This window comes from Macaca nemestrina, chromosome 4, assembly GCF_043159975.1.
Source record: "Macaca nemestrina isolate mMacNem1 chromosome 4, mMacNem.hap1, whole genome shotgun sequence".
NCBI lineage: Eukaryota > Metazoa > Chordata > Mammalia > Primates > Cercopithecidae > Macaca > Macaca nemestrina.
Window position 1 is genome coordinate 131328965 of NC_092128.1, and position 26474 is coordinate 131355438.

Here is a 26474-nt window from a genome sequence, read left to right on the forward strand (position 1 = left end):
CCCATAATTCAATTACCTTCCCCTGGGTTCCTCCCAAAACATGGGGGAATTCTGGGTGATACAATTCAAGTTCAGATTTGGGTGGAGACACAGCCAAACCATTCCACCACCATATTGTTATTCGTAGCGGTTCTACATGAGAAAAACTATAAAACTCTATTGAAAAAATCAGAGACAGGCTGGGCGTGGTGGCTCACGCCTGTAATCCCAGTCCTTTGGGAGGCCAAAAGGGGTGGATCACCTGAGGTCAGGAGTTCAAAACCAGCCTGGCCAACATGGCCAGCTGACATGGCCAACCCCATCTCTACCAAAAATACAAAAATCAAAAAATTTTTTAAAAAAGGAAGAAAAAGAAAGAAAGAAAAGAAAAGAAAAACTCAGGGACTATCTAAATAAATGGGGAGCCATTCCACATACCTGGATAGAAAGACTCACTATTGTCAACATGTCAATTTTCTATAACTTAACCTATGGATTCACCACAATCCCAATCAAAATTTCACCAAATTATTTTGTGAATAATAAACTAACTCCAAAATTTATATGAAAAGGCAAAAGAACTAGAATAGCCAACACAATATTGAGGAAGAACCAAGTTGGAAGACATACTATTCAACCTCAGGATTTACTACAAATCCATAGTAATCAAAACAGCATGGCATAGGCAAAATGGTAGACAAACAGATCAATAGAACAGAATAGAGAGCCCAGAAATATGCCTACACAAATATAGTCAATTGATATTTGACAAAGAAGCGATGGGAACTCAATGGAGAAAAGATATTCTTTTCAATAAATGGTGCTGGAACTGGGTATTTACATGCAAAAATAAGAATCTATAAATAGACCTTACATATTTCACAAAATTAACTCAAACCAGATCATTCCTAGAAGATAATGTAGAGTCCTAATTAGGGAAGGGGAGTCAGACTCGTGGGAGCAGGGGAAACCGAAAAAAAAGGGAAGCAGATAAGCTACAAGTCTGCCTTTCTTCATAATCTGGAACACACAGCCCTACTGCACAAACAACTCATAATCTTCCTGTGCCTGGCTACCAGCAGACCCTCGGTTGACATAAAAAATTGCAAGTTTGCCGGGCGCGGTGGCTCAAGCCTGTAATCCCAGCACTTTGGGAGGCCGAGACGGGCGGATCACGAGGTCAGGAGATCGAGACCATCCTGGCTAACACAATGAAACCCCGTCTCCACTAAAAATACAAAAAAATTAGCCGGGCGTGGTGGCGGCGCCTGTAGTCCCAGCTACTCGGGAGGCTGAGGCAGGAGAATGGCGGGAACCCGGGAGGCGGAGCTTGCAGTGAGCCGAGATCGCGCCACTGCACTCCAGCCTGGGCGACAGAGCGAGACTCCGCCTCAAAAAAAAAAAAAAAAAAAAAATTGCAAGTTAGCTCACTGCACTGATGGTGGCAGGAGGCAGACAAATGCCTAGAAAGATAGGGCCAAGTCCCCAGGGAAATCCCACCTCCAAGCCAAGGACAATTTAAAGCCTAAAAGCCAAGCTACGAGTCAAATCCACGGACTGAACTGAGAAGCTGACTCCCTGCCTGGTGCTCTTTCCTCTGACTGATCCCCGCCCTTCACCTGGTTTACATACACCTACACTTCCTAATTGTTTTTTCACATTGCTGTGCCCACCTTTGGGTGGTGCCTTTGTTTTAACCTTTTTGCACATGCACAAACCAATCAGCATGCACTCCCCTGTTCTGAGCCCATAAAAGCCCTGGGCTTAGCCACACAAGGAGAGAAACTGCCCCCAGGTCCTCTCTCCACTGAAAGCTGTTCCATCACTCAATAAAATTCTCTCTACCTTCCTAATCCTTCAATTGTCAGGGCATCCTCATTCTTCTTGGATGTGAGAAAAGAGCTGGTGAACCCCCCATCTCAGGTAGAAGCTATAACACAGGCAGGCTGGAGCATGCTGGTCCAGCCGCAGGCTGAGTTGCTGTGCAAGCCAGACTGGGCCAAGTGGATGGGGAGCCTCCTGTGTGGCAGGTAGCGTGCCCAAGCAAGGCCCAGGTGGGGGTGTCACTGGCCAGAGGTCCTTGGCTGGCAAAATGACTAAGAATCTTGCATCACAACCTTGGCATTATCAGCGCTACACAAAGCCCTCTTCAGCATACAGCCTAAGAACTAGCTTATAAAATCTCAGGCAATCCTTTGTTTGCAGTCAGCTTCTTTGTTGCAAGCCGCCCATTGCCTCCCTAGCAATGTATTTTCCTACTTTCTTTAATAAGTCTACCTTCCCTACCTATAACAAGCTAAAATTTTCCTTTTTTTTTTTTCCTTTTCTTTGAGAGACTCTCACTCTGTCACCCAGGCTGGAGGGCAGTGGTGCAATCTTGGCTCACTGCAACCTTTGCCTCAATGAGGTAAATTCTTTTTTTTTTTTTTTTAGAGATGGAGTTTCGCTCCTGTTAACCAGGCTGGACTGCAATGGAGTGATCTCGGCTCACAGCAATCTCCGCCTCCCAGGTTCAAGTGATTATCCTGCCTCAGCCTCCCAAGTAGCTGGGATTACAGGCATGCAGCACCACGCCCAGCTAATTTTGCATTTTTAGTAGAGGCAGGGTTTCACGATGTTGGTCAGGCTAGTCTCAAACTCCCGACCTCAGGTGATCCACCCACCTCGGCCTCCCAAAGTGCTGGGATTACAGGCATGAGCCACCAAGCCCGGCCAGTAAATTCTTTTATGCCTACACCAGTCCAGATAGTCATCACTCCCTCGCAACAGATAACATAAAAGGAAATGTAGGTGACTTTGGGTTTAGCAATGACTTCATCGATATAATACTGAAGACATCATCAATGAATGGAAAGAATTGATGAGTTGGACTTCATTAAAACTAGAACTTCTGCTAGCAAAAGACACTGTTAAAGATAACAAGATAAGCCACAGACTGAGAGAAAATCTTTACACAACACACACTTGATAAAGGACTGATGTCCAAAATATACAAAGAACTCTTAAAACTCAACAAGAAAATGAACAACCCAATTAAGAATGGGCACAAGATCCAAATAGCCATGTCAACAGAAAAGATATTCAGATAACAAATCAGCATGTAAAAAAGATGATCAACATCATACATCCTCAAGGAACTGCAAATTAAAAGAAAAATACATGATACTACACAATTATTAAATTTCCAACCACTGAATCTAAAATAAAAGTTAAAAAAAATTTTTAGGTCAGGCACAGTGGCTCCCCATTGTTAATCCCAGCACTTTGAAAGGCTGAGGTGGTTGGATCACCTGAGGTGAGGTGTTCGAGATCAGTCTGGCCAACGTGGCGAAACCCCATCTCTACTAAAAACACACACAAAAAAGTAGCCAGCTGTGGTGGTGCACACCTGTAATCCCAGATACTTGGGAGGCTGAGGCAGGAGAATCATTTCAACCCGGGAGGTGGAGGTTGCAGTGAGTCAAGATCACACCACTGCACTCCAGCCTGGGTGACAAGAATGAGACTCCATCTCAAGAAGAAAAAAAATTTTTTTTTAATTTCCAAAATCCAAAACACTGACAACACAGAATCCTGGGAAAGATAGAGAGCAGCAGGAACTATCACTCATTGCCTGTGGGAATGCAAAATGGCATAGCCACATTGTAAGATTCTTGGGCAGTTTCTTTCAAAATTAAACGTACTTTTACCATATGATCCAGAAGTGCACTCATCAGTATTTATCCAAATAAGTTGAAAACTTGCGTCTGTACAAAAGCCCGCACACAAATGTTTATAGCAACTTTGTTCATAATTGCTAAACTTGAAAGCATCCAAGATGTCCTTCAATCGGTGAGTGGATAAACAATCTGTGGCGTACCTAAACATGAAATATTATTCAATGACAACAAGAAATCAGCTATCAAGCCACAAAAAAAGACACAGAGAAACCTTAAATACTTATTTCTAAGTAGAGTGAAGCCAATCTGAAAGTTCTACACGAACTATGATTCCACCTATATGATATTCCCAAAATGGAAAATTATGGAGTAAAAAGATCAATAGTTGCCAAGGGTAAAGGGAAGAGAAGGAGACAGAAATGAATAGGTCAAGTACAGGTGATATTTAGGGCAGTGAAACTACGGTGAATGTTACTGTAGTATGGGATAGAGGTCACTAGACATCTGTTCAAACCCATACAATGTTCAACACGAACACTGAAGACTTGTCAGATACAAACTTTAGTTTACAACTTACCAGTATTGCCTCATTAAGTGTAACAAATGTACCACACTTCAGGCAGGATGTTAATAATAGAAGAAAATCAAGGGAGGGCCTTAAGATCTCTCTGTTCTATCTGCTCAATTTTTCTACAAATGTAAAACTACTCAAAAAAAAAAAAAAAAATTTTACATTTAAAAAGAAGGATGGGGCCGGGCTTGTGGCTCACACCTGTAATCCCAGCACTTTGGGAGGCCGAGGTGGGTGGATCATTTGAGCTCAGGAGTTTGAGACCAGTTTGGCCAATGTGGTGAGACCCTGTCTCTACTAAAAATACAAAAATTAGCCAGGCGTGGTGGTGGGCGCCTGTAATCCCAGCTACTCAGGAAGCGGAGGAAGGAGAATTGCTTGAACCTCAGAGGCAGAGGTTGCAGTGAGCCGAGATCATGCCACTGCACTACAGCCTGGGCAACAGAATGAGACTCCATCACATACACACACACAAAAAAAAAAAAAAAAAAAAAGAAGGATGGAGGTTGGGGTGAAATAAAATTATAAGGAGATTCCAATAAAGGCTAAATTGTAGTCCAACTAGTTTGCAAGACAAAAACAAACAATAAGAAAGCTGGGAGGAGGCATCCTTGGGTTGCAATAAACGTCAAACACTGACTTCAGAAATCATTCCTTAAAAGGAGACAATTTGATAGAATTCATTTAGAGAACAATATCGTTAACAAGGCAGTGCTGCAAACAATTGAGCAATCAGCTGGCAATTAGTGGAGCTTATCAGCTGGGTACAATCATGGGTAAAGAGAGAGGGCAACCAAAACCACTTCATTCAGTGTGTCTATGGGCCTGCCTAAAACTGCACCTTAACGAGGAGCAACATCACAGGCTTAACATTGTAGGAGGAGAAACAGACTTTACTCAAACAATTCTGCCAGTTACTGAACAAATACATAACAAGCTCTAGGGGAAGAGATAGAACTCACATCCCAAGTTGTCACAATGCAGTATCTAAAATACCCCATTTGTAACAAAATATTACATGCAATGTATAAAACAAAATATACCCTTAAAAAAAGAAACAGGCCGGGCACGGTGGCTCAAGCCTGTAATCCCAGCACTTTGGGAGGCCGAGACGGGTGGATCACGAGGTCAAGAAATCGAGACCATCCTAACACGGTGAAACCCCATCTCTACGAAAAAATACAAAGGACTAGCTGGGCAAGGTGGCAGGTGCCTGTAGTCCCAGCTACTCAGGAGGCTGAGGCAGGAGAATGGCATAAAACCGAGAGGCAGAGCTTGCAGTGAGCTGAGATCCGGCCACTGCACTCCAGCCTGGGCGACAGAGCGAGACTCCATCTCAAAAAAAAAAAAAGAAACAAAGTGGTCAACAGAAACTGGCTGTGAGACTGTTCAGATGTTGGATTTATCCAAAAAATATTTTATTTCTAATAGTCATTATAATTAGGTCCACAGATATAAGAGAAGCCAAGATTAAAGAATTAAAGGAGAGTGACATCTGCAAGATAAGAGACTAGGAGATCCCAGTTCTTATCTCCCGAGAAAATGCTAATTTGGCAATATCTATGGACAAAAGTGCCATTGTGGGAGCTTTGGGATCCAGATAGCAGATTATGATATTCTAGTACATTTGAAGACCAAGGAAAGCCGCTTTAAGAAGACAGGCTCACACCTTAGTAGCAAACACACTAAGTGCAGACTCAGCAGACCTATAAGCATCCGCATTTCTCTGTGGACTTGGCTCCAACCCCACATGCCCGAAGCACTGAAGCTCCTTGTCCAAATTCCTTCCATGAGCTTCACCCACATACAGACTGACTACAGAACCCACAGAAGACCAGGACCCAATCAATCCTACATAACTATGGTCCCTAAGGTAGTTACACCAGTTGGGAGCCTAAGATGAGAGTGTCTTTACCTAATAAAATGAGTCTTTAAAGACAAGAAGACAAGATTGCTCCTTTAAATAAGCAAAGACCAATGCAAGACTATGAAGATCATGAGGAATAAGTCAAACATGACCCCACAAAAAAAAAAAAGAGAAAAAAAAATCCCCAATACGGAGCCATTAACAGGCCCTAAAATAATGAAGATCCATGAAGCTACTTGAAAAGAATTCAAAATAATTACATTTGTTTGTTTGTTTGTCTCGTTCTGTCACCCAGGCTGGAGTACAGTGGTGTGATCTCAACTCACTGCAACCTCCACTTCCCAAGTTCAAGCGATTCTGCCTCAGCCTCCCGCTGGAACTACAGGCACGCACCACCATGCTCAGCTAGTTTTTGTACTTTTAGTAGAGACGGGGTGTCACCATGTTGGCCAGGCTAGCCTCAAACTCCTGACCTCAGGTGATCCACCCATCTCGGCTTCCCAAAGTGCTGGAATTACAGGTGTGAGCCACCACACCCAGCAAAATTCAAAATCATTGTCTAAAAAAAAAAAGCTAAATAAGCTTCAAGCAAATACAGATAAATGACAAAATGAAATCAGGAAAACAATACATGAACAAAATTAGAAGTTCAATAAAGAAAGAAAAAACACACAAAAATTCTGGCTCTACAAAGTAAAATAATTGCACTGAGAATTTTAGTGGACAGCTTCAATGCAAGACTCAATCAAGCAGAAGAAAGAACGAGTGAACTCTAAAACAAAGTATTTGAAATTATCATTAGATAAACAATAACAAAAAGGATGGAAAAAGTGAAGAGAGCATATGGAACTTACAGAAAATCATCAAGAAAACCAATGTACGCATTATAGAAATCTCAGAACGAGGCAGAGCTTGCAGTGAGCCAAGATCACTGCCACTGCACCCCACCCTGGACAACATAGTGAGAATACATCTCAAAAAAAAAAAAAAAAGAAAAGAAAGAAAGAAATTACTCATTTTGCAAACTGAATCTTTGTATACTCTGACCTATATCACAAAGAGAATTCTGAAAGCAGCAAGAGAAAAACATCTTGTCCCATATAAGGGAGCCTGCATAAGACTATCAATGGGTATCTCCACAGAAATCTTGCAGGTCAAGAAACAGTGGGATGATTCAATGTACTGGAAGAAAGAGAAAGACCAAAATGAATACTTTACCCCCCAAAAACTGTCCTTTAAGAATAAAGGACAGGCTGGGTGCAGTGGCTCACGCCTGTAATCCCAGCACTCTGGGAGGCTGAGGAAGGCAAATCACCTGAGGTCAGGAGTTCAAGACCAGCCTGGAAAACATGGCAAAACCCCATCTCTACTAAAAATACAAAAATGAGCTGGTGTGATGGCAGGTGCCTGTAATGCCAGCTGCTCAGGAGGCTGAGGGAGGAGAATTGTTTGAACCCTGGAAGCAGAGGCTGCAGTGAGCTGAGGCCCCATCATTGCACTCCAGCCTGGGCACCAAGAGTAAAACTCTGTCTCAAAGAAAAAGAATTAAGAACAATGTTCCCATCTGATCATTTCAGCTGTGGCCTGGCACTCTTCTGAGAGCCCAGCCCCAGGTACTTGCAATCAGCCCTGGCACTGCTGTCGCTTTAGCATTCTGCAGTTGCCTGAGCATTCTTCCTGCCCCTGCCTAAGTTTTCTGCCAGTTGTGTGGGGGCCAGCCTGCCCCTCTCTTTCACAGCCAGCATCTGAACCCTGGGTACCTGAGGACACATATGCCAGCCTGTTTCTGATCCAGTCCCTCCAGTACTTATGCATGCCATCCAGAACACCATTTGGGATCTGAGAATCAAGAAAATGGCTAGCCCAGTCCACCACTGGCACCTGATCACTCCCTCTGGAGACTAAGGCTGTGCTGACCCAGGCGGCCGACACTACAGCAGCTGAAACCCACCCTCCTGTGCTGAAAGGTGAAGCTGCTTCCCCTGTGTACACAAAGTAGCAGCGTTCCTGCATGAGAGAACAGGCAAGCCACAGGGCTGTCTATTGGGCTGAGGGAAGAGGTCCTACCCTGAGGCTGCTCCTATGAAGAGTCATCAGACAGGCATTTTCAATGGCTCTTGGCTACATTATGACCTGGAGGTAGATTACAGTGTCTGTCTGAACTAACAGTCATGAGCTCTGTGGGACAGGGGTAGGATAGGGAAAGAGATCATGTTCCTACCTACATAGGAGGCAGAGCTGGTACAGCTCCTCCCTCCCTACAGAGACCTGTGAGTATTTCACCAGGAGCTGCCCCAGCCACCCCTGTAAAGGCTACTGTTCACGTTCATCTTGAGATGTTGGTGGGTAAGCTTTGTGGTCCAGCTCTGCCCAGCTTTGTCTTCCCCTCTGGGCTGAACAGGCAACTCAGAGTCTAGGCATTACATAGACCAGCCTATCACCTGAAACAACAGAGACGAAATCACAGTAAACAAAGATCAAACACACACCATCTGCTTCTGCCATAGCTGGCTCTTACTCATGAGCGCCACTTACTGGCATGAAGGTTAAAGGGCACAAACCAATAAAAAGTCTACTGACAGAAGGGCACAGGGCTAAAGAAACAAAGCCAAAGTCCCCTACCCAATAGATGCTATAGTTACACCCACAAGGGGGGAAAGCCCCATCTAAATTAAAGGAAATTCAAAAACAAGAAGTGACAACTTTCCCAGATGAGAAGAAACCATCATAAGAACTTTGGCATCATGAATTTAAAAAAAAAAAAAAAGAAAGCAGAATGTTTTGATGCTACCAAAGGACGCACTAGCTCTCTGGCAATGGATCCTAACCGACCAAAATGACAATTCTGAAATGAAAGATAATGAATTCAAAATATGGATTATAAGGAAGCTCAATGAGATCCAAGAGAACATTGAAAATCATCACAAAGGCCGGGCGCGGTGGCTCACGCCTGTAATCCCAGCACTTTGGGAGGCCGAGGCGGGCGGATCACAAGGTCAGGAGATAGAGACCACGGTGAAACCCCGTCTCTACTAAAAATACAAAAAATTAGCCAGGCGCGGTTGTGGGCGCCTGTAGTCCCAGCTACTCGGGAGGCTGAGGCAGGAGAATGGCGTGAACCCGGGAGGCGGAGCTTGCAGTGAGCCGAGATCGCGCCACTGCACTCCAGCCTGGGCGACAGAGCGAGACTCCGTCTCAAAAAAAAAAAGAAAACCATCACAAAGATATCAGAGCAATGTAGAATGTGAATTAAATACAGATATCTATAAATTAAAAGAATGGAATTTCTAGAAATGAAAAACACACTGAAGGACCGATTTACAGTTGAAAGCTTTAACAATAGGCTAGACTAAGCAGAAGACAGACAGAAAATAGAATCCCACTGACTTCTGGCTTGTAAAATTTCTTCTGTGAAGTCTGTAGTTAGTCTAATGTGATTTCCTTTATAGGTGATTTGAAATTTCTCTCCTGCTTCTTTCAGAGTATTTTCCTTCTAGTTGACTTTAGATAGTCTGGTGAAGTTCATTTTGCAAAGTATTTCCAGGTATTCTCTGAGCTTCTTGCATCTGAATGTGTACCTTTCTAGCAAGGCCAAGAGAGTTTTTCTGATTATTCCCTCAAATATGTTTCAAATCTTTTTACCTTCTCCTCTTCTCTCTCAGGAATGCCTACAACTCATAAGTTGGGTTGCTTTACATAATTTCCTATTTCTTGACCTCTTATTTATTTAAATTTTCTTTATTTTTTACCTGTGTTAGTTCAAAAGACCTGTTTTGTTTTTTGAAAAAGATAAGAAAATTGATATGGTGTTAGGCCAGGCACAGTGGCTCATGCCTGTAATCTTACCACTTCGGGAGGATGAGACAGGTGAATCGCCTGAGCTCAGGAAGTTCAAGACCAGCCTGGGCAAGATGGGGAAACCCTGTCTCTACTAAAATACAAAAAATCAGCTGGACATGGGGGCAGGTGTCTGTAATCCCAGCTTCAGGAGGCTGAGGCATGAGAATTGCTCAAACCTGGGAGGCAGAGGTTGTAGTGAGTCAAGATCATGCCAGTGCACCCAGCCTGGACAACAAAGTGAAACTCTGTCTCAGAGAAAAAAAAGAAAAGAAAAGAAAGAAAATTGATGTGGTGCTAGATTAACCAGGAAAAAAGAGAGAAGATTCAAGTAAGCACAAGCACAATCAGAAGTGATAAAATTGACATTACAACTGATACCACAGAAAACAAAAGATCATCAGAAACTAATAAAATATCTCTATGCATACAAACTAGAAAACCTAGATAAAATCGTTAAATTTATCCCTCCCTGCTCAGATGTGGCTCGAGCTGGAGGCACACAGGGCGAGATGCCGCAGACCTTCAACCCAGAGCAGCTTGGAGCCAGTGAATAATAGCTCTTCAAGTCTGCAATAAAAAATGGCCTCTTCTAGAGAATTGTTTGAACCCGGGAGGCAGATATTTCAGTGAGCTGAGATGGCACCACTGCTCTCCAGTCTGGACAACAGAGCGAGACTCTGTCTAAAAAAAAAAAAAAAAAAAAAAGCCTCTTCATGGCTTAAATTACAAAAGTAAACTAAAAGACATACATGTTTTTCTTTACCCCAACTCATTCCTTACATGTAGACTCAATCTTTTCAGCATTTGCTTTACTGGTTTAGTAAAAGCCAGGAAAAACAACTTTGTGGTAACGAGAATGTTATCCAACTGTATGTTGTTTACCTTATTGTAAATACTGGTGAACAGCTGTCAATAATGGTTTTATATTCCTTAAAAAAAAAAAAAGAAAGAAAGAAAATGGATAAATTCCTGGAAACATACAACCTCTTAAGACTGAACCAGGAAAAAAATAGATATCCTAAATAGCCCAATAACAAGTAATGAAATAGATTCAGTAATAAAATAATTTCAAACAAACAAACAAACGAAAAAAACAAGAACAAATGGGTTTACAGCCAAATTTTGCCAGAAGTACAATGAAGAGCTGGTATCAATCTTACTGAAACTATTCCAAAAATTTATGGAATTTTTCGATTGGAAGAATCAATAACATTACCGAGACCATATTAACTAAAGCAACCTAAAGATTCACCACAATGCCTATCAAATTACCAATAACATTTTTTACAGGATTAGAAAAAAATGATCCTAAATATCATATGGAACCAAAAATGCATCTAAATAGCCAAAGTAATCTTAAGAAAAAGAACTAAGCCAGAGGCATCATGTGTCTGACTTCAAATTATACTATAATGCAATACTAAATAAACCAGTATGGCATTGGTACAAAAACGGACTGATTAATAGAACAGAATAAACAGTCCGTTGCTAGGAAGGATACAGCTAAAAAAGGGAGAAAAAAATTGTGAAAGAAAAGAGAATAAACAACCAGTAATAAAGCCACATGCCTACATACAAGTGATCTTTGACAAAGTTGGCAAAAATAAACAATGGGGAAAGGGCATTCTATTTAATAAATCGTGCTGGGAAAATTGGCTACCCATAGGCAAAAGAATGAAACTGAATCCCCATCTCTTACCATATGCAAACTTTAACCCAAGATGCATTAATGACTTAAATGAAACACCAGATGCTATAAAAATCCTAGAAGAAAATGTAGGAAAAACTCTTCTAGATATTGGCCTAGGCAAATAATTCATAAATTAGTCCTGAAAAGCATATGCAACAAAACCAAATATACACAAATGGGACTGAAACTAAAGAGCGCAGCAAAAGAAATGATCAACAGAGTAAACAGACAATCTACACAATAGAAACAAAATATTTGCAAACTTTGCATCTGAAAAAGGACTAATACACAGAATCTACAAAGAACACAAACAACTCAACAACAGCCAAGAATAAACAACCCCATTAAAAAGACCACAAAGGATATGAACAGACATTTCTCAAAAGAAGACATACAAGTGGCCACCAAACATATGAAAACTTGCTCAACATCACCAATCATCAGAGAAATGCAAATTAAATCCACAATAAAGGCTGGGCACAGTGGTTCACACCTGTAATCCCAGCACTTTGGGAGGCCAAGGCGAGTGGATCACCTGAGGTCAGGAGTTTCAGAACAGCCTGACCAATAAGGTTAAACTCCAACTCTACTAAAAACACAAAAATTAGCTGGGCTTGGTTGTGAGCACCTGTAATCCCAGCTACCCCGGAAGCTGAGGCAGGAGAATTGCTTGAACCCAGGAGGCGGAGGTTGCAATGAGCTGAAATCATTTCACTGCACTCCAGCCTGAGTGACAGAGCGAGACTCTCTCAAACACTCAAACACACACACACACACACACGCACACACAATATCATCTTACATAGTCAGAATGGCTATTACTGCAAACACAACAGATGTTGGTGTGGATGCAGAGAATAATGAATGCTTATTCACTGTTGGTGGGACCATAAATTAGCACAAACTCTATGAAAAACAATATAGAGATTTCTCAAAGCACTAAAAATAGAGCTACCATTCGACCCAGTGATTATACTAGGCATCTACCTGAAAGTAAACCTTATATACAAAAGTCACTTTCACTCATATGTGTATTACATTCCTACTTATAATAGTAAAGTCATGGAATTAACCTAAATGTCCATTAACAGTTGACTGGAATTTTTAAATGTAGTGCATCTACACCATGAAATACTATGCAGCCATAAAAAAAAGAAATCATGCTCTGTGCAGTAACATGGATGGAGTTGGGGGCCATAATCCTAAGTGAAATCACTCAGAAACAGAAAATCAAGTACCACATGTTCTCATAAGCAGGAGTTAAACAATGAGTACACAAGGACATAAAGATGGAAACAACAGATAACAAGACTCCAAAAGGCAGAGATTGGAAGGAGGTTGATGGTCAAAAAATTATCTACTGGTAATGAGATGTGATCAAGGCACTACACACCAGCTGGGACAACAGAGTGAGACCATGTCTCAAAAAAAAAAAAAAAAAAAGATCTGTTGGGTACAAAGTTTACTATCTCAGGATAGTTACACTAGAAGCCAAACCTCACCATTATGCAATATATCTATTTGACAAATACGCACTTACACCCTCTGAATCTAAAATAAAAAACAAAAGAAGTTTATAGTAGTAAACACCTACATCTCTTAAAAAAAGATCTCGCCTGTGCATGGTGGCTCATGCCTGTAATTCCAGCACTTTGGGAGGCCGAGGCAGGTGGATTGCCTGAGGTCAGGAGTTCAAGACCAGCCTGGCTAACATGGTGAAACACCGTCTCTACCAAAAATACAAAAAAAATTAGCTGGGTATGGTGGTACATGCCTGTAGTCCCAGCTACTCGGGAGGCTGAGGGAGGAGAATTGCTTGAACCTGGCAGGTGGAGATTGCAGTGAGCCAAGATTGCATCACTGCACTCCAGCCTGGGCGACAGAGGGAGCCTCTGTCTCAAAAAAAACCAAAAAGATCTCAAATAAACAACCTAACCTTACACCAAAAAAAAAAAAAAAAAAAAAAAAAAAATTAGCAGAAGGAAAGAAATAATAAAGATTAGAGCATAAATAAATGAAATAGAGAATTTTAAAAGTTTTAATCGGCCAGGCACGGTGGCTCACACCTGTAATCCTAGGAGATCTCTTGAGGCCAGGAGTTCGAGACCAGCCCAGCCAACATGGTGAAACCCTGTCTGAACTAAAAATACAAAAATTAGCCAGGCGTGGTGGTACGCTCCTGTAATCCCAGCTACTCAGGAGGCTGAAGCAGGAGAATCGCTTGAATCCGGGAGATGGAGGTTACAGTGAGCCAAGATTGTGCCACTGCACTACAGCCTGGGCAACAGAGTGAGACTCTGTCTCAAAAAATAAAACAAAAACATTAATCAATTAAGCTAAGAGTTGATTTTGGGGAAAAAAAATCAAAATCAAAGCCCTTACTTTGACTAAGGGCAAAAATAGAGAACATGTTAATAAAATAAGAAATGAAAGAGAAGATATTACAACTTATTACAGAAATTTATTTCTTACAGAAATAAACAGAATTATAAGGGACTATCATGAACAATTATAAATCAACCAATTTGACAACTTGGAAGAAATGGTGAAATGACTAGAAACATATAACCTACCAAGACTGAATGGAGAATAAATAGAGAGCTTAAAGAGACCAATAAAAAATAGAGAAAATAAAGAAGTAATTTTTCAAAACTCCAAAATATAGCGTAGGACCAGATTACTTCATGGGTAAATTCTACCAAACACTCAAAGAAATTTTAATATAAAACATCCTCAAATTCTTTGAAAAAATAGAAAAAGGAGGTAACACCTTCAGAGTCATTTTATGAGGCAGCATCCCCTTGATATCAAAGCAAGAAAATATACTTCCAAGAAGAAAATTATAGGCCAGTATCCTTGAGGAACACGGTGTTTGAATTAAATCTAAATAAATCTGCTTACAAAGAATCAATTCTCAGCAGACACTTTTCAAAATGAAGAAAATGTAAAAATTCTCACACTAGATTCTGGATAAAATAAACACTCATTTATAGCCTCTTTGTCAGATATTGTTACTGAAACTTACATTAATTGAGGAGTTTGCTTGAGCAGCAGTTTCTTCATCTGTTGGGAGCTGATATATCTGGATGCCACTGCTAATCAATTCACTCATTATCTTACTCTTAAACATCTGTAAATCATGTTTAGAAATTGTGTCTGCTTTGGTAATCAGTGGTATAATGTCCACCTATTAAAAAAGAAGACAAAATCTCAGCATCAAGGATTCATTGTTCATCCTACAGTTTTTATAGTAAAGCTTCACAATCCCTGGCAACAAATTGCCTAACTAGATAATCACTGGCTGTCATGCCTTTCTTAAAAATTATTTTCCAAAATTATCAATACTTTTGAAGATTCATCTTTTATCCAAATTCACATTTAAAAGTCTCAACCTTGTTTCTCTTCTAAAAATCCCTTATACCTCTACAGATACGGAGTTAGTAAAATGTAAATAGTAGGACAATGTAAATTATTTTCGATTTTATTTCTTATTAAGCTGAGTGATGAGACAAATTGAAAGAACTTTCATCAAAATTGTGGAAGGGACTTTGTCTGCTTTCTACATCACTTATTCCATCAATCAGTCTTAATTAATGTCCCATTTTCACACACTCTTGCCCCACCTAGATGTGTTTGCAGATAGATTTGCTTTGCTTTTGTTTTTCAAAGATCACCTAAAAAGAATATAGATTGGTTACCATATTCTTTTTTTTTTTTTTTTTTTTTTTTGAGATAGAATCTTGCTCTGTGGCCCAGGCTGGAGTAGAATGGTGCAATCTAGGTTCACGGCAACCTCTGCCTCCCAGGTTCAAGCAATTTCCTGTCTCAGCCTCCCGAGTAGCTGGGATTACAGGCGCATGCCACCACACCCAGCTGATTTCTGTATTTTTAGTAGAGACAGGGTTTCACAATGTTGGCCAGGCTGGTCTCAAACTCCTAACCTCAGGTGATCCACCCACCTTGGCCTCCCAAAGTGCTAGGATTACGGGCGTGAGCCGCTGCACCCGGCCTGGTTACCATTTCTAAAGGCGCGCACGTGTGTGTGTGTGTATATGTGTGTGTGTGTGTATAAGAACACCTTGCAAACAAATATGTTCATTTTTCTTTTGTAAAACGACATTATTTTCACATAGGAAGTTAAATATTTGCATATTTGAGGTTGAATTTTTACCCACAGTCTTCTCCTAGTGCTTCAATATGATCACTCCTGTCCTTTGCATTTGCACTTAAATAACTAAACTTTTTAGAAAATAACAATATACAAAATTATAAAATGTTTCATTACTGTTAAAATATCTTATGAAATCATAGCTCCACAAAATCAGTATCTGTAATATAGTAGAAATATATGAATATAAATTTTAGGCAGACTGCTTTCGTTTTAGATTGCTCAAAGCACATTTTTTTAAAAATCCATGGACAGGCCGGGCGCGGTGGCTCATAGTCTATAATCCCAGCACTTTGGGAGGCCGAGGCGGGTGGATCACCTGAGGTCAGGAGTTCGAGATCAGCCTGGCCAATATGGTGAAAACCCTGTTTCTACTAAAAAATACAAAAATTAGCTGGGCATGGTGGTGGGCACCTGTAGTCCCAGCTACTCGGAAGACTGAGGAAGGAGAATCGCTTGAACCCAGGAGGCCGAGGTGGCAGTGAGCTGAGATCGAGCCACTGCACTTCAGCCTGGGTGACAGAGTGAGACTCCATCTCAGGAAAAAAAAAAAGAGAGAGAGAGAGAAAGAAATGGAAATTTTCTATGTCAGTAATTCCTCAGGTTTTCAAATTTAAGGGGAAAGGCATTCATTGCAAGGAGAACTGACCAACTTGAAAAAGAAGGCAAGCAGGGCACGGTGGCTTATGCCTTTAATCCCAGCACTTTAGAAGGCTGAGGCCAGCAGATTACTTGAGCCCAGGAGTTCCGGACCCATCCAGATAATATGGCAAGACCCCCGTCTCTACAAAAAACTAAAAATGATGGCCGGGCGCGGTGGCTCAAGCCTGTAATCCCAGCACTTTGGGAGGCCGAGACGGGTGGATCACGAGGTCAGGAGATCGAGACCATCCTGGCTAACACGGTGAAACCCCATCTCTATTAAAAACTACAAAAAACTAGCCGGGCGAGGTGGCGGGCGCCTATAGTCCCAGCTACTCGGGAGGCTGAGGCAGGAGAATGGCGTGAACCCGGGAGGCGGAGCTTGCAGTGAGCTGAGATCCGGCCACTGCACTCCAGCCTGGGCGACAGAGCGAGACTCCGTATCAAAAAAAAAAAAAAAAAAAAAAAACAACTAAAAATGAGCCAGGCGTGTGGCCACACACCTGTGGTCCCAGAAACTTCAGGCTGAAATGGGAGGATCCCTTGAGCCTGAAAGGTCGAGGCTGCTGTGAGCCTTGTTCATGCCACTGCACTCCAGCCTGGGCAACAAGAGCGAAACTTCGTCTCAACAACAACGGTGTGTATTCCTGACTATTGAATGTACTACTAATTAAGAACCTGAAGCAGCTCTTAATTTAACTAGAAATCTAATTTATTTCAAGTACTTAATGACATCTGAGATTAAATACAAAGTCTCTTTTCAGTTTGAACAATACACAGCAAAAGTGGAGACTCCTTGGATAAAGGGAACCCAAATTAGAACTTTTCTGTCTTCAACTAAAGTTGTCTTCAACTAAGTAAAGTTGAAGACAGCATGTTTTGTTAGGGCTGAGTACAGAAAAGAATCTGACAATATGACAATTTCTGTTATATCTATATTGGCCTTCTATTTTTTAAAAAGAAGACATACTTTCAACCCTTTCTTTTTTTTGAGAGAGAGAGGGTCTTGCTCTGTGGCCCTCTCTGCAGTGCGGTAGCATGATCACAACTCACTGCAGCCTCAACCTCCCAGGCTGAAGCGATCCTCCCACCTCAGCCTCCTGAGTAGCTAGAACTACAAGTACATGCTACCATGCCTGGCTATTTTTTGTAGAGACAGGGCCTCACTATGTTGTTCAAACTCATCTAGAACTTCCAGGCTCAGGCAGTAGGGTGCAAAGGGGACTCTGGAAGCCAGGTGTCAAGTCCCAATTTGTCCAAGATATCCTGCCCAAGATAACAACAACCTGTGTTGGGCAAGTCACTTAACCTGTGAATCTCAGACAAAGCAAGGAGCAGTAAATACTTCTACGATCTTTTTTCTGGAGATGGAGTTTTCTCTTGTTGCCCAGGCTAGAGTCCAATGGCGCGATCTCAGCTAACTGCAGCCTCTTCCTCCCAGGTTCAAGTGATTTTCCTGTCTGGCATTACAGGTGCCTGCCACCATACCCGGCTTTTTTATTTTAAGGCTCTTGTTGCCCAGGCTAGAGTGTAGTGGTGTGATCTCAGCTCGCTGCAACCTCTGTCTCCTAGGTTCAAGTGATTCTCCTGCCTCAGCCTCCTGAGTAGCTGGGATTACAGGCACCCACCACCATACCCAGCTAATTTTTTTGCAATTTTAGTAGAGAGAGGGTTTCACTGTGTTGGCCAGGCTGGTCTCAAACTCCTAAACTCAAGTGACCCACCCACATCAGCTGGGATTACAGGTGTGAACCAACATGTCCGGCTCAAGGTTCTATTCTAATTCTAAAAGTCTCATTATCTCAATGGGGTAGTAAATAGATTGCACTTTAAGATACAGGAGAGGTAATAATCCAACATTTTGATATGGGGGAGGTAGTAAAATTCAACATTTTGTAAAACATGGCAAGTTTTTTGTGGACTTGATTTTCAAATGCAGTACACCCTTGAACAACACGGGTTTAAGCCGTGTGGGCCCACTTACATGTGGATCTTTTTCAACCAAATGCAGAATGAAACCTGCATATATGGAGGCCCAACTATTCATATACCCAGGTTCTGCAGGGCCCACAGTGGGGGCTTGACTATGCCAGGATTTTGGTAAAAACAGGGGTCCTGGAACCAATCCCCTATAGTATATGTCCTATACATATACCATAGGACAACCAGACTATTTTTATAGTTTTAAGAAACATAGATTTGCCAAGTCTATGAGCCTTTCCAGATCATTTGTACTATGCTTACATAGAAACCCTTCGTAGAGGGAGTCTAATATACAGGAAATACTTACATAGAATATTTTGCATATTAAAACCGGGCACAGTGGATGCCGCTTGTAATCTCAGCACTTTGGGAGGCTGAGGCAGGTGGATCACCTGAGGTCGGGAGTTCAAGACCAGCCTGGCCAACATGGCGAGACCCTGTCTCCACTGAAAATACAAAACTTACCCAAGCATAGTGGCAGGTGCCTGAAATCCCAGCTACTCGGGAGGCTGAGATGGGAGAATCACTTGAATGCACGAGGCAGAGGTTGAGGTGAACTGAGATCGCACCACTGCACTCCAGCCTGGGTGACAGAGCAAGATTCCATCTAAAAAAAAAAAAATTCCGCATATTACTTTCTCTTCAAAAACAACTTCAAAATTGTTTTAAATGAACACGTCTTTATGTCAGCAATATGCTACATTAAAACAATTAACATCCAAATATATAAACAAGTATATACAAGAAACTTATTATACTTAAAGGCACTTATTATCAAACACTGAAAAAAAAAGGAACATCTCCAATCAATGGTGACAGCTACAACTGAGGACAAACTTTATTTCAGGAACATACATGTATCACTTTTCATCCTAACACTCATCTAGCAAAGTAGGTTTTTTTGGTTTATTTGTTTCTTTTTTGAGACAGGGTCTCTCTCTACCAACCAGGCAGGAGTGCAGTGGCACCATCACGGCTCACTATGGACCTCGGCCTCCCACGCTCAAGTGATCCTCACACCTCAGCTTCCCAAGAAGCTGGAAATACAGGCATGCGCCACCATGTCTGGTTAACTTTTGTATTTTTTGCACAGGCAGGGTTTTGCCCTGTTGCCCAGGCTGGTCTGAAACCTAAGCTCAAGAGGTCTGCCAGGTGTCAGCCTCCCAAAGTGCTGGGATTATGGGTGTGAACCACTGCACCAGGCCCTAAGTAGATGTTAAAATCCCTAATTAAGATAAGAAACTGAGGCATCATGAAGATAAGGCTACAAGTCTAAGAACGGGAGGGCTGGAAGCCCACACAGATTCCTTAGATTTGAGCGCAGTGTACCAAACCAAGGGGGCAGGGAGTGCTAACTTAATGTTAGCTGGCAGGCTGGTGCAGGTTTGCAGCAGAGTTTTCAATGATTTATGGGAAATAGTAAGAACATGAAAGTAAATTTTTTTTTTTTTTTTTGAGACCGAGTCTCGCTGTGTCACGCAGGGTGGCGTGCAATGGTGCGATCTCAGCTTACCGCAACTTCGGCCTCCAGGGTTTCAGTGATTCTCCTGCCTCAGCCTCTGGAGTAGCTGGGATTACAGGTGTATGCCACCACGCTCAGATAATTTTGTATTTTTACTAGAGACGGGCTTTCAGCATGTTGGCCAGGCTGGTCTGAAAGTAAACTTTTCCATAGAGCTAAATGATTCCCCATTTAAAGATCTTTTATTCTGAGAGATTCTGTTCTTTCAAATTGTTTGAATGGAATTATCCTCTTGTTAAATGAAATGATGGTGATAGGAGATAGTGGTGTGTTACTCTTTTTATTGGCTGTACCTGGTAGAATTAAAAAATCAGCATTTCTATTGTAGCCTCCTAATTTGGGGAAAATATTTCTTTAGAAATCTAAAAGTCTGGAACTTCCCATCATTATGCCTCCCCAGAATAATAGAGGACTTTACTTAAAACACAGATGCCCCTCAAGATTCTCTCATTAATCTCTACCTTATTCTGTTTGGGTTAAGACATTTAGGGATTGTCGGCTGGGCGCGGTGGCTCAAGCCTGTAATCCCAGCACTTTGGGAGGCCGAGACGGGCGGATCACGAGGTCAGGAGATCGAGACCATCCTGGCTAACACGGTGAAACCCCGTCTCTACTAAAAAATACAGAAAACTAGCAGGACGCGGTGGCGGGCGCCTGTAGTCCCAACTACTCGGGAGGCTGAGGCAGGAGAATGGCGTGAACCCGGGAGGCGGAGCTTGCAGTGAGCTGAGATCTGGCCACTGCACTCCAGCCTGGGGGACAGAGCGAGACTCCGTCTCAAAAAAAAAAAAAAAAAAAAAAGACATTTAGGGATTGTGAAGTGAGAATAAAGTGAGTTTAAGCAATCCAAAACCACGTGCTGACTCTGGATCCTCGAAGATTACTTTCTTCGGAATCTTTTTCATCTGTTAACTTTCCTCTGGGCTCAAACTGTCTTTTCCTAAAACAGTCACATTTGGAATAGTACTGCTACATGGCAATCACTATCATAATAAACTAACTTGAGGTCTCCAATAATCAACTTTCATCTAAAGTCTCTTTCAGGTTGACAAAATAAAAACTTTCAATATTTTGTCTACCAACTTCCAAAAGAAAATGAGTCTATACATGTACAAATATATGTGATTATATATGTATATACACACATGTGATTTTGATCAGCCTGTTTATAAACTACTTGAAAAACAAGTTGATTTGTAAATTCATTTATGAAATCATTAGTTTATAAACTACTTGATTTTTGCAATTAGTTTATAAACAGGCTCATCAAATTGAACAAATTTCTTAAAATAATTTCACTGTATAGCTGGCAAATAAGTTATTTACTCTTCTTATTAGCGTATCTTATTTTTACCCGTCCTCCTTTAGCAAGCATCTAAGTTAAACTATTTTATGTCCACAGCTATACAACGAAACATCACTTTCAGTCACAACATATTAAATTCACATTGAAAACTATGAAGATATCCAGTTACCTTTAGTCTTACATGTACTTATATATACTTTTAATATACTACTTGATGTTTTATGGTGCACAAACACAGAGCTCTTGCAGGATATATAACTATGAGAATACTTAGAGTGTATGCTGATTAAATGGTTCGAAACTCTCTTTTTTAAAGAAAAGTTCATTCTTATTTTTTTTTATTTATTTTTTATTTTTTGAGATGGAGTCACTCTTGTCGCCCAGGCTGCAGTGCAATGGCGCGATCCCGGCTCACTGCAACCTCTGCCTCCTGGGTTCAAGATATTCTCCTGCCTTAGCCTACCGAGAAGCTGGGACTACAGACATGCGCCACCACGCCCGGCTAATTTTTGTATTTTTTAGTAGAGATGGGGTTTCACTATGTTGGCCAGGCCTGTCTCAAACTCCTGACCTCAGTTGATCCGCCTGCCTCAGCCTCCCAGAGGGTAGGGATTGTGGCGTGAGCCACCGTGCCCAGCCAAGAAACGGCAATTTTAAGAACTTAAAATTCTTAAGGCTCACGCAGTGGCTCACGGTGGTAATTCCACACTTTGGGAGGCCGAGGCAGGCGGATCAACCGAGGTCAGGAGTTTGAGACACCCTGGCCGACATGGAGAAACCCCCTCTATACTAAAAATACAAAAATTAGCCTGGCATGATGGCGGGAGTCTGTAATCCCAGCTATTGGGGAGGCTGAGGTAGGAGAATCACTTGAATCCGGAGCCGGAGGTTGCAGCGAGCCAAGATCGCGCCATTGCACTCCAGCCTGGGCAACAACAGCAAGACTCCGTCTCAAAAAATAAAACAACTTAAGCATACAGTAAAGTACTCTTTCCATGCCCCAATGTTAAAAGGTCCATTCATTATAGACTACTTGTTTCAAAAAAAAAATCAAAAATTGGTAAAAATTCTGCTTAAATTCCATATTAAACTAGGATCAAAAGTTATTTTTAGCTCTTCTTTCTTAAATACTTGAAATGTGCTACTACATTTCTTTCTTATGTATTTATTCATTCAACTAACTTTGGGTGTAAGGTACTTACAAGTTTAAAAGTCCTGACAGTGGAAATAACATAAAAATATTTGCATAAAATACACTCAATGGTTCTCAAAGAGTATCTGAGAGTCTAATCAGCCTATTAACCTTGGTCTAAATAACCAACAACAAATGTGAGCTTTTTGTCACATCCGTGTATTTTCCCCTGTAACCTGATACCTACATTTTAAATGCATTTTTAAAATGTTTCATTTGGCCCTATGATAATTATTTCCCCTGTAAAAAGCAACACGATTTTTGTTTAAGAGCAAACGAGAGAGTATCTGGTCTATGAAAAAAGCTAAGTGGAAAGATCAGCTCCCTAAAGTTTGTAACCAATAACAAGACACCAAGGCTACCTTGTTATGTAATCAACAATATGTGAGTCGAAATAAACTAGTGAGCTATACATTTCTGATACATACCAATTTACCAATCAACAGGAGGGGAAGAAATCGCTCAAATGTGACTACTGTTAACAAACATCTAAATATCAGACATAGTCTCTATTAAAATCCTAACCTACCAATTTTGAAATCATTCCTTCGACTTTTGTTATGTTTTTAATCACCCCATAAAACAAAAAAAAGCAGCCTCTTTTAAAATGTAAATTCCCCCCTTTTTCAAAGTAAGTTGCCTAGGGAAATTTAATGCATTAAAATAAAACCTAACAGACAAACCAATTACAACCTTAAAAAAAAAAAAAAACTAAAATGATCAGTAACCAAACCAATAGCTCCAGTATAGCAAAGCGTGTGTTTTTAATCCGTTATGGGTATCCTATTATATTAATAAGCAACAATGTTTAAAAGTCATCCCAATGCCTAAAACACCGCCATAAACATAACATACTTGTCTTTTACTCCAATGAAGCTTAAACTAGACTCGAACTCAGACCATTTCCCCCTTCCTGGCACACTGAAATACACGATGGGGAATCCAAGAAATCAGATATGTTAAGTGCCGGAAACTTCTTCCAGAATAGGGTCAAATTCGTGTTTATCCGCAAATGTCACCGTCCCAGTAAGTCTGCAAATTCTCACCAGCGCTGGAGTACAAAGAGGCCTGACCACGGAAACACCTGACCCAGCATCACGAAGACAGTGGGAAATGCAACCCTCCTTGGGTCGGAGCCCGCCCCAGAGCATCGGCTGCAGCGATGGTGGGGACAAGAGGCGGCCGCTGGTCTCGCGGGTGCGGCGGACAGGGTCCCACACCCCCGGCCGCCTCCCGAGAACCAGGAAACCTGTCAAGCCGGCCGAGACCCACCCTTCGCAGCCCCCTCGCGCTCCTGCCCAGCCCGGTCCCAGCCCGCCCGACCGCTCCCCTTCTGCCCCGGCCTCCCGGCTGCACTCTGCCACCTCATTCCTCCCCGGCTGCCTCGCGGCACCGCCACCTCCTCCCCGCGACCTGGGCTCGGGTGGCCCCCCGCCCGGCCCGACCACGTCAGTCCCCCGCGCGGCCCGGTCCCCGCGGCCTCCAGTCCCGAGCTCCAGCCGCGCGCTCCCCGGCCTCGGCCTCCGCGCTCGCCCCGCTCGGCCGCTCCCGGCCCCACTCCCCAACGCCGGCTACCTGGAGGCAAGCGCAGCGGAGCACTTCATCCACGGTCCCAGGTCGCAGAGGGCCCGTGGTCCCGCTTCTTCTCCAGCTCCACATGGTAGGCGCAGATGGAGAGCAGGATCCCGGCGGCGAGGCACACTGCATGTCGGTTACTCTCTCCCACCGCCGCACCGACACTCTCAGCAGGACGGGCGCCGCCACCTTCCTCCCTCCGCCGCTGCCGCCGACGCCGCCTTCCTCCGCCTCCCTCTGCCTCCATCTCAGCCCGTCTGGGTCCCACACAGCCGCCACCGCAACAGCCACCGCAACAGCCACTGCAACAGCCACCGCAACAGCCACCGCAACAGCCACCGCCGCCGCCGCCGCGCCCCATTGGCTCGGTCGCCCGCTCCAGCCCCGCCCCGACAGGCGTGCGGCCAACCGCCCTGAACCGAGTGAGGCCTGCGGGGCGGGGAAGGCGAGCGCCGTCGCGGAGGGAGGGGGCGGAGCACGCAACCGCCGGGAGGCCGGATGGCGGGCAAAGACTGAGGCGGGCGCGGGAAAGGTGCGCTCCAGGAGTGGGGCCCGGGAAGGGGTGGGGCCCGGGCGAGAGAGGGGCGGGGCGGAGAAGGGCGGGGTCTGGAGGGGCAGGGCCCAGGAGGGGCGGGGCCGGGCGGGACCGGGCGGCTAGCGCGGGAGGGACTTAGGGGACCGGTGCAAGGAACACATTGCAAGGATGCTACTGTGGGTGACTGGGGGAGGCCTCGGCCCCTCCCTCTGGATTGCCATCCTTTTTCCCTTTTTCGTCGTTATCAGTTGATATTTCTGACCCAATCCAAATCAACCCTGGCAATGCTCGGAAATTTAGAGCCACACTCCTATGACCTCATCTTCCCACTACCAACTCTGGGCACTCTGTGTTCAACCTGTGCAAAACTTTTTTTTTTTCAATGTGCAAAAGTATGTTTTGAATTAAAAAACTGTTTTTACAAAATGATTTATGGGCTGGCGGGGTGGCTCACAGCCTGTAATCCCAACGCTTTGGGAGGCCGAGGCAGGTGGATCACTTGAGGTCAGGAGTTCGAGACCAGCCTGGTCTACATAGTGAAACCCCCATCTCTAATAAAAAAAAAAAAAAAAAAGCCGAGTGTAGTGGTGGGCGCCTGTAATCCCAGCTACTCGGGAGGCTGAGGCATGAGAATTGCTGCAACCCAGGAGGCAGAGATCGTGCCACTACACTCCAGTCTGGGTGACAGAGTGAAAGACTCAACAACAACAACAACAACAACTTACGAATGCCTTGCTTCTCTATAAGCTGAATTTGAGGTGGTTTGCCATAATTCAAATAATATAGAAAAATACAAAGATGAGCTAATACAATCAGGACGAAGAAAACCAAAAGTCAGAATAAAATGAAAGGCCAGGAATCAGAACACAGATAAGCAGGCTATAGGGGCTTACAAAATTATTAAAATTGCGTCGTAAATTTGGCTCTGAGCTTCCTGGTGGCCAAAACTAAAAGGGAAACAAATGTATATGCTTTCTCACTGTCTTCAAGAAGAAACACAGTGTTCTTGGAGATTTTCAGTGTTTCCCTGGTTGCAGCTTTCAATTTTTCAGGGGCTTTATATAGTGATTTTGAGTAATAAGCAATATCCTTGTAATCGTTATCTCTTGTTGGGTAAAAATTGCTCCCAATTCAGCAGCTTAATAAACAATAAACTTTTTTTTTTCTCACAGTTTCCATGGGCTAGGAATCTGGGTGAGGTTAGCTGTGTCCTCTGGCTCAGGCTCTCACCAGGATACAATCGAGCTGTCAGCCAGGGCTGCAGCTCTCTCAAGGCTTCAGAATCCTCTTTCAAACCCCCTTCCGCGGCTGCTGGCAGGCCTCAGGTTCTCTCTGGCTGTGGGCTGGAGACATCCAGTGTTTCACCATGTTGGCCAGGCTGGACTTGAACTCCTTACCTCAGGTGATTCACCCGCCTTGGCCTCCCAAAGTCCTGGAATTACAGGCATGAGCCACCGTGCCTGGTTTTTTTCATTTGATTATTTTGTTTTTTGTTTTTTGCTATAAGGTCTAGTTCTGTCCCTCAGGCTGGAGTGCAGTGGAGCAACCATGGCTCACTGCAGCCTCTATCTCCTGGGCTCAAGTGATTCTCCCCTCTCAGCCTCCTGAGAACTGGCACTACAGGCTCGTGCCACCACATCTGATGAAGTTTTTCTCTTGCTATCCAGGCTGGAGTGCAATGGCCTGATCTCAGCTCACTACAAATTCTGCCTCCCAGGTTCAAGCAATTCTCCTGTCTCAGCCTCCCAAGTAGCTGGAAATACAGGCATTTGCCATCACACTGGCTAATTTTTGTATTTTAAGTAGGGATGGGGTTTCACTATGTTGGCCTGACTGGTCTTGAACTCCTGACCTCAGGTGATCCACCAGCCTCAACCTCCCAAAGTGCTGGGATTACAGGCATGAGCCACTGCACCTGGCACACCTGGTTCAGTTTTTAAATGTT

General features: G+C 43.1%; 1 protein-coding gene across 1 annotated transcript in view; it reads right to left on the reverse strand.

The window, feature by feature from the left end:
• LOC105483027 (uncharacterized) overlaps nucleotides 1-26474 on the reverse strand; it is a 96890-nt gene that overhangs the window by 57871 nt on the left and 12545 nt on the right. The window contains exons 5-8 of the mRNA XM_071094148.1: nucleotides 23995-24600; nucleotides 14632-14793; nucleotides 10799-10845; nucleotides 3663-3838 (exon numbers count right to left, since the gene is read on the reverse strand). Of these exons, the coding sequence (XP_070950249.1) occupies nucleotides 3663-3838; nucleotides 10799-10845; nucleotides 14632-14793; nucleotides 23995-24600 (991 nt within the window). The remainder of the gene's footprint in view (nucleotides 1-3662; nucleotides 3839-10798; nucleotides 10846-14631; nucleotides 14794-23994; nucleotides 24601-26474) is intronic.